The sequence below is a fragment of the Rhinoraja longicauda genome, chromosome 31 (assembly GCF_053455715.1).
Source record: "Rhinoraja longicauda isolate Sanriku21f chromosome 31, sRhiLon1.1, whole genome shotgun sequence".
Classification (NCBI taxonomy): Eukaryota; Metazoa; Chordata; class Chondrichthyes; order Rajiformes; family Arhynchobatidae; genus Rhinoraja; species Rhinoraja longicauda.
This window is the reverse complement of record NC_135983.1, coordinates 10,933,640-10,947,093: the sequence shown is the minus strand read 5'-3', so window position 1 is coordinate 10,947,093 and position 13,454 is coordinate 10,933,640. Positions and strand designations below refer to the sequence as shown.

Below are 13,454 nucleotides of genomic sequence, written 5' to 3'. Positions count from 1 at the left end.
CTTGGGTTCTCAGCCTGTTCCGAATCCCCCCTCGCTTCCCTCGGTGTTTTTGACATGAGTTGCCCATCCATGTCCTCCAGAGATGCTGTCAGACCACCTGAGTTACTCCAGCACTTTGTGTTCCGGTTTGGAGTACTGATGTGATAATGGGTACAGTGAAATAGGCGGCAGAGTGTTGCAATGGTAATAATATATTCCTTTATTCGTCCCACACCGGGGAAATTTACAGAGGTGCTGTCTCACAGTGCCGGCGACCCGGGTTCGATCCTGACTACAGGTGCTGTCCATACGAAGTTTGTACGTTCTCCCTGTGACCGTGTGGGTTTTCTCATGGTGCTCCGGTTTCCCCCCACACTCCAAAGACGTGTAGGTTTGTAGGTTGATTGTTAATTCTGTAAATTGCCGTAAATTGAGAGGGAAAAATAGATCAGCCACGATTGAATGTAGGAGCAGACTCGATGGACTAAATGGTCTAATTCTGCTCCTATGTCTTATGGCCCTGTGATGTTATCTGTGGGCCCTGCTGTACGTGAGTTGGTTATTGTGACTATCTATGAAATGAGTGATTACAGATAATATTGCTGCTTAAATTGGCCTCAAAGCAGTCGTTTATATCTCCCTCTGGAATCCATTTTGTGCATAGCATGAAGTAGCTATATAACAGTATAACAGAACTTTATTGTCATTCGGTATAAATACCGAACGAAATTTCAGCAGTCACAAGACACAGCAAAAAAGAAAAGTACACAGGACACACGACCCCAACACCAACATCCATCACAGTGACTCCAAACACCCCCTCACTGTGATGGAGGCAACAAAACCTCCCCTCTCTTCCCCCCGCGCCCACGGACAGGCAGCTCGACCCCTACCGAGGCGACCGACACGCACAGCCCCCGCAAGGGGATGGAAGGCCCCGCGGCCGAGCCGCACCGGGCACTGAAACGTCCCGCGGCCGAGCCGCGCCGGCGATGTTAAGTCCCGCAGCCGAGCCGCGCCGGGCGATGGAAGGCCCCGCGGCCGCACCGGGCACTGAAAAGTCCCGCGGCCGAGCCGCGCCGGCGATGTTAAGTCCCGCAGCCGAGCCGCACCGAGCGCTGAACCGTCCCACGGCCGTATCGGGCGATGGAAGGCCCCGTGGCCGAGCCGCGCCGGGCACTGTTAGGTCCCGCGGCCGAGCCGCGCCGGCGATGTTAAGTCCAGCGGCCGAGCCGCGCCGGGCGATGGAAGGCCCCGCGGGCGATGGAAGGCCCCGCGGCCGACCTGCGCCCCGGGGAATGAGTGAGATCTTTAATAGACTCCATCGCAGTGTGTCTCTAATAGTCCAATGTCTTCTTGCGGTCAATCGATTATTTAAGAACCTAAAACGTGTTTTGTATCCTGAGGGCATTTCCTAAATTTTTCATTGATGCTTAATCCAACTGATAGAATTTCTTTCGTCCTTACAGATGCAGTGAGCTGCTTGGGTGTATGAGTTTTGGAGTGAAGTCACTGATTGAATTGGAGAAGGCAAGTTATTTTGAAATTAGAAGATCTATTTCTTTACTCTTCTGAATTTATGTAATCACAGCATTGAGCTAAACCCTCCGAACGATGAAACTAGATCCATTATACTGGCAAATGAATAAAATAGCTTGGAGGAGGTGTGGCTATAAAATAAAATGAAAAGAGGGATGAGGTGCAGAGGATTGGAGCAAACCAGATCTTGTTAAAATTATAATTAACGTGGCAGAGTTTTAGCTGAAGACTCAGCAAACTGCAATGCTGGAATCTCGAGGGGAAAAAAAACAAAGTGCTGGAGTAACTCAGCGGGTCAGGCAGCATCTGTGGAGGGAATGGACAGGCGGCATTTCGGGTTGGGACCCTTCTTCGGACTGAAGAAGATTCCCAACCTGTAACGCCTTCTTGCCCATTTCCCGCCACAGATGCTGCCTGACCCGCTGAGTTCCTCCGGGTCTCAATCCAAAGCATAGCTTATCCATTCCCTCTACAGATGCTGCCTGACCCGCTGAGTTCCTCCAGCAGTGACGTTTAACTAGGTTGTTCATCGAAGGTGAAAATTGAAAGATTTGGAAAGATCAAGTTGATCATTGTTTTGGCTGAGGCATAGCTGAGGTTTCAGCGGCTTCTAGCCTTTCTAGCCTTAAAGGGAGTACAGAGAAGGTTCACCAGATTGATCCCTGGGATGGCAGGACTTTCATATGAAGAAAGACTGGATAGACTAGGCTTATACTCGCTGGAATTTAGAAGACTGAGGTGGGATCTTATAGAAACATGTAAAATTCTTAAGGGGTTGGAGAGGCTAGATGCGGGAAGATTGTTCCCAATGTTGGGGAAGTCCAGAACCAGGGGTCACAGCTTAAGGATAAGGGGGAAGTCTTTTAGGACCGAGATGAGAAAACATTTCTTCACACAGAGAGTGGTGAGTCTGTGGAATTCTCTGCCACAGAAGGTAGTTGAGGCCTGTTCATTGGCTATATTTAAGAGGGAGGACCTTGTGGCTAAAGGGATCTGTGGCCCTTGTGGCTAAAGGGATCAGGGGTATGGAGAGAAGGCAGGTACAGGTTACTGAGCTGGATGATCAGCCATGATCATATTGAATGGCGGTGCAGGCTCGAAGGGCCGAATGGCCTACTCCTGCACCTATTTTCTATGTTTCTATGTTTCTAAAGAACTAAAGCATATGTGTAATGGATATGTGTTCTCAGCTCCTTGCCTTGCGGTCAGGAAAAACACCAAAGTTGTGGATTGTCCAGTTCTGTTTTGGACAGGAGCTGAGGGGAGGGTGAAGGCTTTTTTCCATTTGTCGTTCTATTATTTTATGAATAATGCTAAAATGCACAAGGAACAGGAACAGCTTCACCAACCATCAGACTATTGAGCGCTGCCGTCTCCAACTAAACTCTGAATTGTGAACTACCTTGGTGGCAAGGAGGACTTTGGGCGTTGTTTTTGTTTTTTTGCACAAATTGTTCTTTTAAATATTTATTGTCTATTTTTGTATAATATGATCTATTTAGTACCGTGTTCACAAGGCTGTTGAGCTGCTGCAAGTAAGAATTTAATTGTTCTGTTTCGGTACCTATGGCAACAAAACACTCTTGACCCTTGACTGTTGAACTTTGGATGCTTGGAGTCCTGAACGTCATGTTCACTGATGGCTGTGTGTCCCAAAGATTGGATAAGCTGCTAAAGTCCAGTAGCTCCAGCATCTTGGGCAGCACGGTGGCGCAGCGGTAGAGTTGCTGCCTTACAGCAGCAGAGACCCAGGTTCAATCCTGACTATGGGTGCTGTCTGTCTGGAGTTTGCACGTTCTCCCTGTGACTGCGTGGGTTTTCTCCGGGTGCTCCGGTTTCCTCCCGCACTCCAAATATGTACAGGTTTGTAGGTTAATTGACTTCTGTAAAAGGATAGAACTAGTGAGACCGCACCTGGAGTACTGTGTGCAGTTTTGGTCTCCAAATTTGAGGAAGGATATTCTTGCTATTGAGGGCGTGCAGCGTAGGTTCGCCAGGTTAATTCCCGGAATGGCGGGACTGTCATATGTTGAAAGACTGGAGCGACTAGGCTTGTATACACTGGAATTTAGAAGGATGAGAGGGGATCTTATCGAAACGTATAAGATTATTAAGGGGTTGGACACGTTAGAAGCAGGAAACATGTTCCCAATGTTGGGGGAGTCCAGAACAAGGGGCCACAGTTTAAGAATAAGGGGTAGGCCATTTAGAACGGAGATGAGGAAAAACTTTTTCAGTCAGAGAGTTGTGAATCTGTGGAATTCTCTGCCTCAGAAGGCAGTGGAGGCCAATTCTCTGAATGCATTCAAGAGAGAGCTAGATAGAGCTCTTAAAGATAGCGAAGTCAGGGGGTATGGGAAGGCAGGAACGGGGTACTGATTGAGAATGATCAACCATGATCACATTGAATGGTGGTGCTGGCTCGAAGGGCCGAATGGCTTCCTCCTGCACCTATTGTCTATTGTCTATTGATGGGCCAAAGGACCAGTTTCCACGCTGTATCTCTAAACTAAGCCAAACTAAATGTCCTTGGTGGCTGGGTCCACCTCAATCATTTCCAGGTCCAGAGGAGAGGATGTCTGGGACATGGTCATATATTCTCACTCGTGCCTCTTCCTGCATTTGGACGGAGATGGCCCTGCCGGACCCACACTGGATAGATGCGCTTCATTAAATGCCTGCAGTCTTGTGGCCGAGTTTCCTGCTGGGGACGATGGAAATCTCCTCGCAAACCCTTTTGTTTGTGCGGAGGTGAATGCTGAGGCGGCGGGAATTATTCTTGACCGGAGATGGTGAGGAAAGCTGCTCGAGAAATAACAGAGACATCGTGGCGACAGGTGTGGACAGTGTGGACAATAGGTGTGGACCGAGCTCACGGCAACGACTGAGGACAGTAAGCCTGGCCCTGCCAATACTTGGTGGAGGAAACGTCTGCTCATCAAGCTCCATCTGCTAGTATTAGACCGGCGTTAATATTGGCAGCAACTGTTCAGTCCTTGCACCAGGCACTAGATGGCGTGACAGACTTGTTCTCAGCGCCCCCTCATTCCTGTAAATGCAGTCACAGTGGCCTTGGCCTAAAGAGGCTAATCTCAGCTGCTGCACCAACAACTAATCACTGCTGCCTTCTCTCTCACCACCTTCAGCTGCAACAAGCGGCACGGTGGCGCAGCGGTAGAGTTGCTGCCTTACAGGGAATGCAGCGCCGGAGACTCAGGTTCGATCCTGACTACGGGCACCGTCTGTACGGAGTTTGTACGTTCTCCCCGTGACTTGCGTGGGCTTTCCCCGAGATCTTCGGTTTCCTCCCACACTCCAAAGATGTACAAGTTTGTAGGTTAATTGGCTGGGTAAATGTTTTTTTAAAAATTGTCCCTAATGGGTGTAGGATAGTGTTAATGTGCGGGGATCGCTGGGCGGCGCGGACCCGGTGGGCCGAAGGGCCTGTTTCTGCGCGGTATCTCTAAATCTAAAAAAATCTAAATCTAAAAAAGCTGCCAGGCAGAGTGGAGATACCGGTGGGTGATTGTCAGTAAATGTTACCGGGGCAAGACCTGACAGTTCCCTGGGTGAATCAGCAGGTCAGGCAGCATCTCGGGAGGGAAGGAATGGGTGACGTTTCGGGTCGAGACCCTTCTTCAGACTTTTGTGTCTACCTTCGATTTAAACCGGCATCTGCAGTTCTTTCGTGCACAGGTGCCTGGGTGACATTAGACTGGAGGAAGTGAAACCAAATCTTGTTCTCTGACCTTCCTCTTTCTTCCTGGATACCCATGGTATCTTCATGCACTAAAGCAAACTAACTCTTGGCTGATGTGAAGAAATCTCTTCGCTCAGATAGTGGCAAACGTTTGGAATTCTCGACCCCAAAGGTTTGCTCTGGAAATTCTGCTCCTGTGTCTCATGGTTTTTGGTATGTACAGAAAATACTAAGCTATTAACGATACCGTACAGTTAAAAAATACGGCTCTGGCTATTGATGTAGAAGATCTTTCACCTTCAAATAAAGTATGCAATTATTTTGCTATCAGAAATTTTGCTAATCAGAATTTCCAATAATTTCCAGAAGTCTATTGACCTCCTATTTTAATGATCCCAGGGATTGAACTTCTACAGCCCTTTGATGTAGAGAGTTTCTTTAGCTGAGAAATTGGGCAGCACGGTGGCGCAGCGGTAGAGTTGCTACCTTACAGCGCTTGCAGCGCCGGAGATCCGGGTTCGATCCCGACTACGGGTGCTGCCTGTACGGAGTTTGCACGTTCTCCCCGTGACCGTGTGGGTTTTCTCTGAGATCTTCAGCTTCCTCCCACACTCCAAAGACAATAGACAATAGACAATAGACAATAGACAATAGGTGCAGGAGTAGGCCATTCAGCCCTTCGAGCCAGCACCGCCATTCAATGCGATCATGGCTGATCACTATCAATCAGTACCCCGTTCCTGCCTTCTCCCCATACCCCCTCACTCCGCTATCCTTAAGAGCTCTATCCAGCTCTCTCTTGAAAGCATCCAACGAACTGGCCTCCACTGCCTTCTGAGGCAGAGAATTCCACACCTTCACCACCCTCTGACTGAAAAAGTTCTTCCTCATCTCCGTTCTAAATGGCCTACCCCTTATTCTCAAACTGTGGCCCCTTGTTCTGGACTCCCCCAACATTGGGAACATGTTATCTGCCTCTAATGTGTCCAATCCCCTAATTATCTTATATGTTTCAATAAGATCCCCCCTCATCCTTCTAAATTCCAGTGTATACAAGCCCAATCGCTCCAGCCTTTCAACATACGACAGTCCCGCCATTCCGGGAATTAATCTAGTGAACCTACGCTGCACGCCCTCCATAGCAAGAATATCCTTCCTCAAATTTGGAGACCAAAACTGCACACAGTACTCCAGGTGCGGTCTCACCAGGGCCCGGTACAACTGTAGAAGGACCTCTTTGCTCCTATACTCAACTCCTCTTGTTACGAAGGCCAACATTCCATTGGCTTTCTTCACTGCCTGCTGAACCTGCATGCTTCCTTTCATTGACTGATGCACTAGGACACCCAGATCTCGTTGAACTCCCCCTCCTCCTAACTTGACACCATTCAGATAATAATCTGTAGGTTAATTGGCCTGGTGTAAGTGTGAATTGTCCCTAGTGTGTGTAGGATAGTGTTAATGTGCTGGGGATCGATGGTTGATACGGACTCGTTGGGCTGAAGGGCCTGTTTCCGTGCTATATCTCTAAAGCTAAAAACTAAATTTTGAAACATTGCTCCTATCTGAGTGAAGAAATTTATCCCCATCCAGGTCCTACAAGGCCTACAAGTTACCCTCAAACTTGACACTCTGTTCCTTGACCTCTCCTTGCATCTAGCCTGCCAATCTCTTAAAGATTGTTTATTGTTTCAGCAAAAATCTCTTATTATTCTAAACTGTGGTGAATACAGCTCCAGTCCTGAGATGCTGCCTGACCCGCTGAGTTACTCCAGCATTTTGTGTCTACCTTCGATTTAAACCAGCATCTGCAGTTTTTCTTCCTCCAGTCCTCTTAAACTGTCTTAGCACAGCAAATATGGAACAAGTCCAGTGAATTTATTTTGCATTCGATGAGTTACTCCAGCATATTGTGTCTCTTTTGGCCAGTTAACCGATTCATTTGAAACAATTGGTCTGCACAAACATTTCTAGTCTTTTCATCTATATACTAAAACTCTCGTTTGTTATCTCGTTTGTGACTGAACTTCAGCCAAAACGGTACACGATAGCGTGACAATTTTAGGCCCACCTTACTCACCATTGTCACTTTAGTGATAATGCAAGTAGTTTTATTGAAATCAGTGTTATATTTTTAAAGTTATTCACATTTTAAAGTTTAGGGGGAGGAGGGAGGAGGGAGGGGGGAAGGGGAGAGAAGGGAGAGGGGAGGGGGGGTTGAGGAGAGAGGGGAGGGGGGGTTGAGGAGAGAGGGGAGGGGGGTTGAGGAGAGAGGAGGGGGGAGGACAGGGTGCTGCACCAATGGAGGAGAGGTTTGGGCCCAACGGGTCCACTTGGTCTAGTTAGCTTAAACTTCAATAATAGACTGAAACAAAATCTCCTCCCTTCCAAGGTATATAGATTGGGTTGTTCAATTCTATCTAGCTAACAAAAAACATTAAAATGGAAATCAATTTCATGATGTTCCTTTCTAAAGAACTCAATAATATATTGTAGCGACCATAGAGAATGGTCCGGGTCGTCGAACCCTCAGATTGGCCAGCAAGGTCACGTGTGAGCGCGACCGTAGGGATTGGTCCAGAGAGCGACATCGCTGATTGGACAGCGTTGTCATGTGCGCTTTTGGCGCCCGAAATGTTCAGTTCGGCGAAGTCTTTGAAGAAGACAGTAAGTTTTTGATGGTTGTCCTTTACCTTGTTGTTTAACTTTGTATTCGAATATTGCGGCTGCAATAAACTTCTTCTACAACCAACAAGTTTTCGGACTCGCCATATTGGTGACCCCGACGTGATCTGGACGATCACCGACTATGCAGGAACACGACGCCTCGTTGTTGAACGCCGCGCCTGGCACACCGGAGTTAAGCGCGGTAAGCGTTCACCTTCCGTTGTTTTGGACACATTCACCGCAATCTTGGTTTGTCCACACCGAAGCCCAATTTCATATAAAGAACATATCGGCCGACTCGACGAAGTATTACTATCTCGTCAGCGCTCTATCACCGGAGACGACCACACGCGTGATGCGGTTCATTGTTAATCCGCCTGCGGAAAGCAAGTACGAGGCAATGAAGAAATTGTTACTGCGAACCTTCGGGTTTAATAGGCATGATTGCGCTGAAAGACTTCTGCACCTACCGGACCTCGGAGATCGACGGCCGTCCGTTCTCATGGCCGAGATGATGATGCTAGCCGGTGAGCATACGGATTGCCTCATGTTCGAACAGGCATTCCGAGAGAAGCTTCCTGAGGATGTCCGACTGCTGCTCACGGATTGTTCTTTTAAGGACCCCGAAGCATATGCAGCGAAAGCGGACGCGCTCATAGCGGCTAAAAACAAGACAAGCGGTTCGATCAACAAGATCTCGGTGCGTCGTCCGCGGAGCTAGTATATGGCTCGACACTTCGAGTACCCGGAGATTTGTTTCCGGAACCCTCAGACCAGCTGCCCCCAGTCCCATCAGTCTTAGCATCTCTCCGGGCACGGGTGGGTTCCCTGGCTCCAGTTCCGACTTCACGTCATGGGTGTCCCATGGTACATGAACCGCCTTCCCTGAAGGACTGGAGTTTGTGTTTCTGCGAAAAGATTCCCATCGTGCCCCGTTGCAGAGGTTCTATCAAGGGCCGTTCCGGGTTTTGCGTAAGGGAACGGCTACCTTCACCTTAGACATGTGCGGCAGGAGTGAGCTCGTCTCGGTGTCCCGGCTCAAACCTGCACACTTGGATCCGGATCAACCAGTCCTGGTCGGCCAAACGCCTAGGAGAGGCCGACCTCCGTCAGTTCCGCTCAGTCCAGGACCCCCCGTTCCGGCAGTTCCTCCAAGTCCGGAATCCCCTGCTCCTGTGGTTCAGGCTGCCCCTCTCCTTACTCGTTATGGTCGCGAAATCCGGCTCCCTGCTAGGTTCCGTACCTTGGGTTCTGGGGGGGGGTCATGTAGTGACCATAGAGAATGGTCCGGGTCGTCGAACCCTCAGATTGGCCAGCAAGGTCACGTGTGAGCGCGACCGTAGGGATTGGTCCAGAGAGCGACATCGCTGATTGGCCAGCGTTGTCATGTGCGCTTTTGGCGCCCGAAATGTTCAGTTCGGCGAAGTCTTCGAAGAAGACAGTAAGTTTTTGATGGTTGTCCTTTACCTTGTTGTTTAACTTTGTATTCGAATATTGCGGCTGCAATAAACTTCTTCTACAACCAACAAGTTTTCGGACTCGCCATAATATAACACCTAAGAATGAAACTGGACAGAATCCTAACTAAGACCTAACTAAGGGTGGCATGGTGGCACAGTGGTAGAGTTGCTGCCTTACAGCGCCAGAGACCTAGGTTCGATCTTGACTACAGGTGCTCTCTGTACGGCGTTTATACCTTCTCACCGTGACCTGCGGGGGTTTTCTCCGGGTGTTCCGGTTTCCTTCCTCACTCCAAAGGCATTCAGTTTTGTCGGCTAATTGGCTTTGGTAAAAATTGTAAATTGGCCCTGATGTGTGCAGGATAGTGTCAGTGTACAGGGATCACTAGTCGGCACGGACTCGGTGGGCCGAAGGGCCTGTTTTCGCGCTGTGTCTCTAAACTTGAACCAAACAAGTAAATCTCACTGACTGGTCTATACGAATGCCTCCTTTGGGAAAATTCCCATTTCCTTGCATATTGATTTGAGGAAAAAGTTGGCACGCTGCGTCTGGTGTTGGAGTAGAAAGCGTGGGAGTCTGAGAAAGAAAACAAATTGCAGGAAAATGGTGATGATTATCAGCAAATGCAAATACTGCTCAATGAAACAATCACGGAGCTGTGATCACTGGACGAACAAACCCAAACACGATCTGAGGTCCACGACAGCCTCTGACGGGAGATGCAGATGTTAATTAGATTAGCATAATTAAATGTAATTTGTCAATGTCTAGCAGGGGCTCGTTCAGCGACAGGCATTTCTCCTGTGGTGCAGTCACGGTGCAGAGGTTATCAAGTTTCAAATCCTGGCTGATCTTCATGGATTAAATCACTGCAGAAATATGAATATTATTTATTTCCCAAACGTTTAGTAATAAGTGTACTAAATTAGTTCCTCACGGCTAATGTTATCAGGCAATCAGTGAACTGTCATCAAGATCAGTGAATGACAAGAGAAGTGCCCTAGTTTTAAATAATCAACTTATTACTAACGGAACATGTAGATTTTTGTGGCCACAGAATGAAAACTTCCAAAGCACTGCATTTAAGTGTATAACATAAAGAATTAAGATAGACACAAAATGCTGGAGTAACTCTGGAGAGAAGGAATGGGTGACGTTTCAGGTCGAGACCCTTCTTCGGCTCAGTCTGAAGAGGAATCTCGACCGGAAACATCACCCATTCCTTCTCTCCAGAGACGCTGCCTGTCCCGCTGAGTTACTCCAGCATTTTGCGTCTATCTTCAGTGTAAACCAGCATCTGCAGTTCTTTCCTCCACATAATAAATTAAGACTTTTAAACGGATTTATTAAAAACTTGAGGCACAAGAACCTGCAGATGCTGAAATCTTGAGCAAAAAATCCCAAAGTGTTGGGGTGACTAGGCAGTTCAGGCAGCGTCTCTGGAGAACATGGATAGGCGACGTTTCGGTCTGAAGAAGGATCCGACCCTGAACATCACCTATCCAAAAGATGTAGAGGTTTGTTGGATGATCACCCATGATCTTGTTGAATTGTCGAGTGGCCGAATGGTCTACTCCTGCACCTATTTTCTATGTTCCTATGTTTCCTTCGTCTGGCTTCACAATTTGCACTTCTATCTTTATCTCACACTGTTTGTCTTTTCATCTCTTGCCGTTGTCCAATCTTCTACCCATCAACCCCCCCCCCCCCCCCATCTGTATCCACCTATCACTCGCCGGGCTTTGTCCTGCCCCCCCTTTCGTTCAACGTTCTCTCCCCTTCCCCCACCACAATCGAATCCACTCGAAACGTCTCCTATCAATGTGTTCTCCACAGATGCTGCCTGACCCCCTGAGTTACTCCAACACTTTGTGTCTTTTTTTGTAAACCAGCACCTGCAGCTCCCTGGTTCGCTATTAATTATCATGGCTGCTAGTCTCTATGCTTTGATGAAGCTGTGACTCTGCCTCTACCTTCCACCCCATCGGTGTGTTACAGATTCCAACTGCTCTGTGCGTGGGGAAAGAAACCTTTCTCACATCCCCAGAAGGCAGCACCTACAAATGTGCACGTTTTCATAAGTTATAGGAGAAGAATTAGGCCATTCAGCCCATCAATGCAAGGCAAGGCAAGGCAAGTTTATTTATATAGCACATTTCAGCAACAAGGCAATTCAAAGTGCTTTACGTAAAACATTTTCTTGGTATTAGTGGGGACTCGAGCTGTCAATCAGCTGCAGGTGGCTAGTCGAATTTTTAGGGAGACCTGTAAAGACAGCATTACAGTAGTCAAGTCCACTGAAGATAAATGCATGGTCAAGTGTTTCCAAATCCTGCTGAGCCATAAGTCCTTTGACCCTTGATATATTCTTAAGGTGATAGTAGGCTGACTTTGTAATTGTCTTAATGTGGCTGTTGAAATTCAGGTCTGAGTCCATGACTACACCATGATTTCTGGCTTTGTCCGTGGTTTTTAACATTGCCGATTGAGGCTGAGTGCTGACTTTTAATTGTTCCTCAAGTCTATTCAATCATGGTTGATCTACCTGTCCCTCTCAGCCCCACTTCTCCTGCCCTCTCCCCATAACCCCTGACAAGGAAGGAAACCGAGCACCCAGATGACACCCCCGTGGTCACGGGGAGAACGTGCAAACTCCACACAGGCAGCGCCCAAGGTCAAGATGGAATCCGGGTCTCGGGCGCTGTGAGGCAGAGGATCTTCCAGCTGCACCGCTGCTGAACTTTGTTCACTTTAACTCATTTTCAACACAAAAACGAATGCGACCTTGTCCACTGACAGTTTCCACCATTTCCTGGTGTTATTTTAAGAAAAATAAATAAAATAGTTGTGTGTGGGGGTTTTGCATCATTAACTTCTAACTCGAGAAAAAAGCTATACTGGAGTACTCAAGCAAAAATTCTACCGTAACTAATTTCAACATTGTTTTAAGTTGCACAATGGTGCCAGCGAACCTTACGCAAGTTGGTTTAGTTTAGAGATACAGCATGGAAACAGGCCCTTCAGCCCACCGAGTCCGTGCCTACCAGCGATCCCTGCACACATGCACTATCCTGCACGTACTAGGGACAATTTACAATTTTACTGAAGCCAATTCACGTACATACCTGTATGGCTTTGGAGTGTGGGAGGAAAACGAAGATCTCGGTGAAAACCCACGCAGGTCACGGGGAGAACGTGCAAACTCCGTACAGACAGCACCCGTAGTCGGGATCGAACCCGGGACTCTGGCGCTGCAAGTGCCGTAAGGCAGCAAATGTACCGATGCGCCACCGTGCCGCCCCAACTCTGTCATTCGGACAGTTTCTTGATTTTGTTTTTATTTCTTTCAGGAGATCAATGGTTGGTACTATCTGCTCGGAGAGGATCTAGGAAGAACAAAGCACTTGAAGGTGGCCGCACGTCGCCTTAAACCCACCCAAGGTACGGATTATGGTGCAGTTCACACCGGCCCTCAATGTCAGGTGTGAATGTTTTTTTCTTCAACTGAAGCTTCTGTATTAGAGTGGAGTCACGAGAGATTGCAGATGCTGGAATATTGAGCAAAAAGAAACAGGGTCCAAACTTGAAACGCTGTCTTGTTCATCTACCTCCACAGATGCTGCTTGACCCGTTGTGTTCCTCCAGCACACTGTATTGCTTTCGATGTTAGAATACCAGTCGCCCTTCAAACCACCTATTCCACAGCCATTCCGTAGGTATTGGGCGGCATGTGACACTGTACTTAGCTGTTTGTTCAGTGTGGTCTGCAGACCAACGGTTGACCTCTACGATCAGTCTGAGGAAGGGTTCCGACCCGAAACGTCACCTATTCCTTTTCTCCAGAGATGTTGCCTGACCCGCTGAGTTACTCCAGCTTTTTGTGATGCCTTCGATTTGTACCAGCATCTGCAGTTATTTTCCTACAAAGAAAGAATACTAAATACTTCATACAAATGATACAGAAATGTTATGAGAAGAGAAACTGGTTGTTGATCTAAGGAAGTTGGGTGGGAGTGGGGGTGGGGATCTCTGTCCTCATCAACAGAGCTGCTGTAGAGATGGTCGACAGCTTCAAGTTCACCAGCAACCTAACCTGGTCCCTTCACAC

The 13,454-nt window shown here is 48.0% G+C and overlaps 1 protein-coding gene across 1 annotated transcript in view; it reads left to right on the top strand.

Moving 5' to 3' along the window:
• The window catches only part of LOC144608223 (regulator of G-protein signaling 3-like), a 235,762-nt gene that overhangs the window by 38,347 nt on the left and 183,961 nt on the right, over positions 1-13,454 (top strand). The window contains exons 6-7 of the mRNA XM_078425800.1: positions 1,449-1,509; positions 12,697-12,787. Of these exons, the coding sequence (XP_078281926.1) occupies positions 1,449-1,509; positions 12,697-12,787 (152 nt within the window). The remainder of the gene's footprint in view (positions 1-1,448; positions 1,510-12,696; positions 12,788-13,454) is intronic.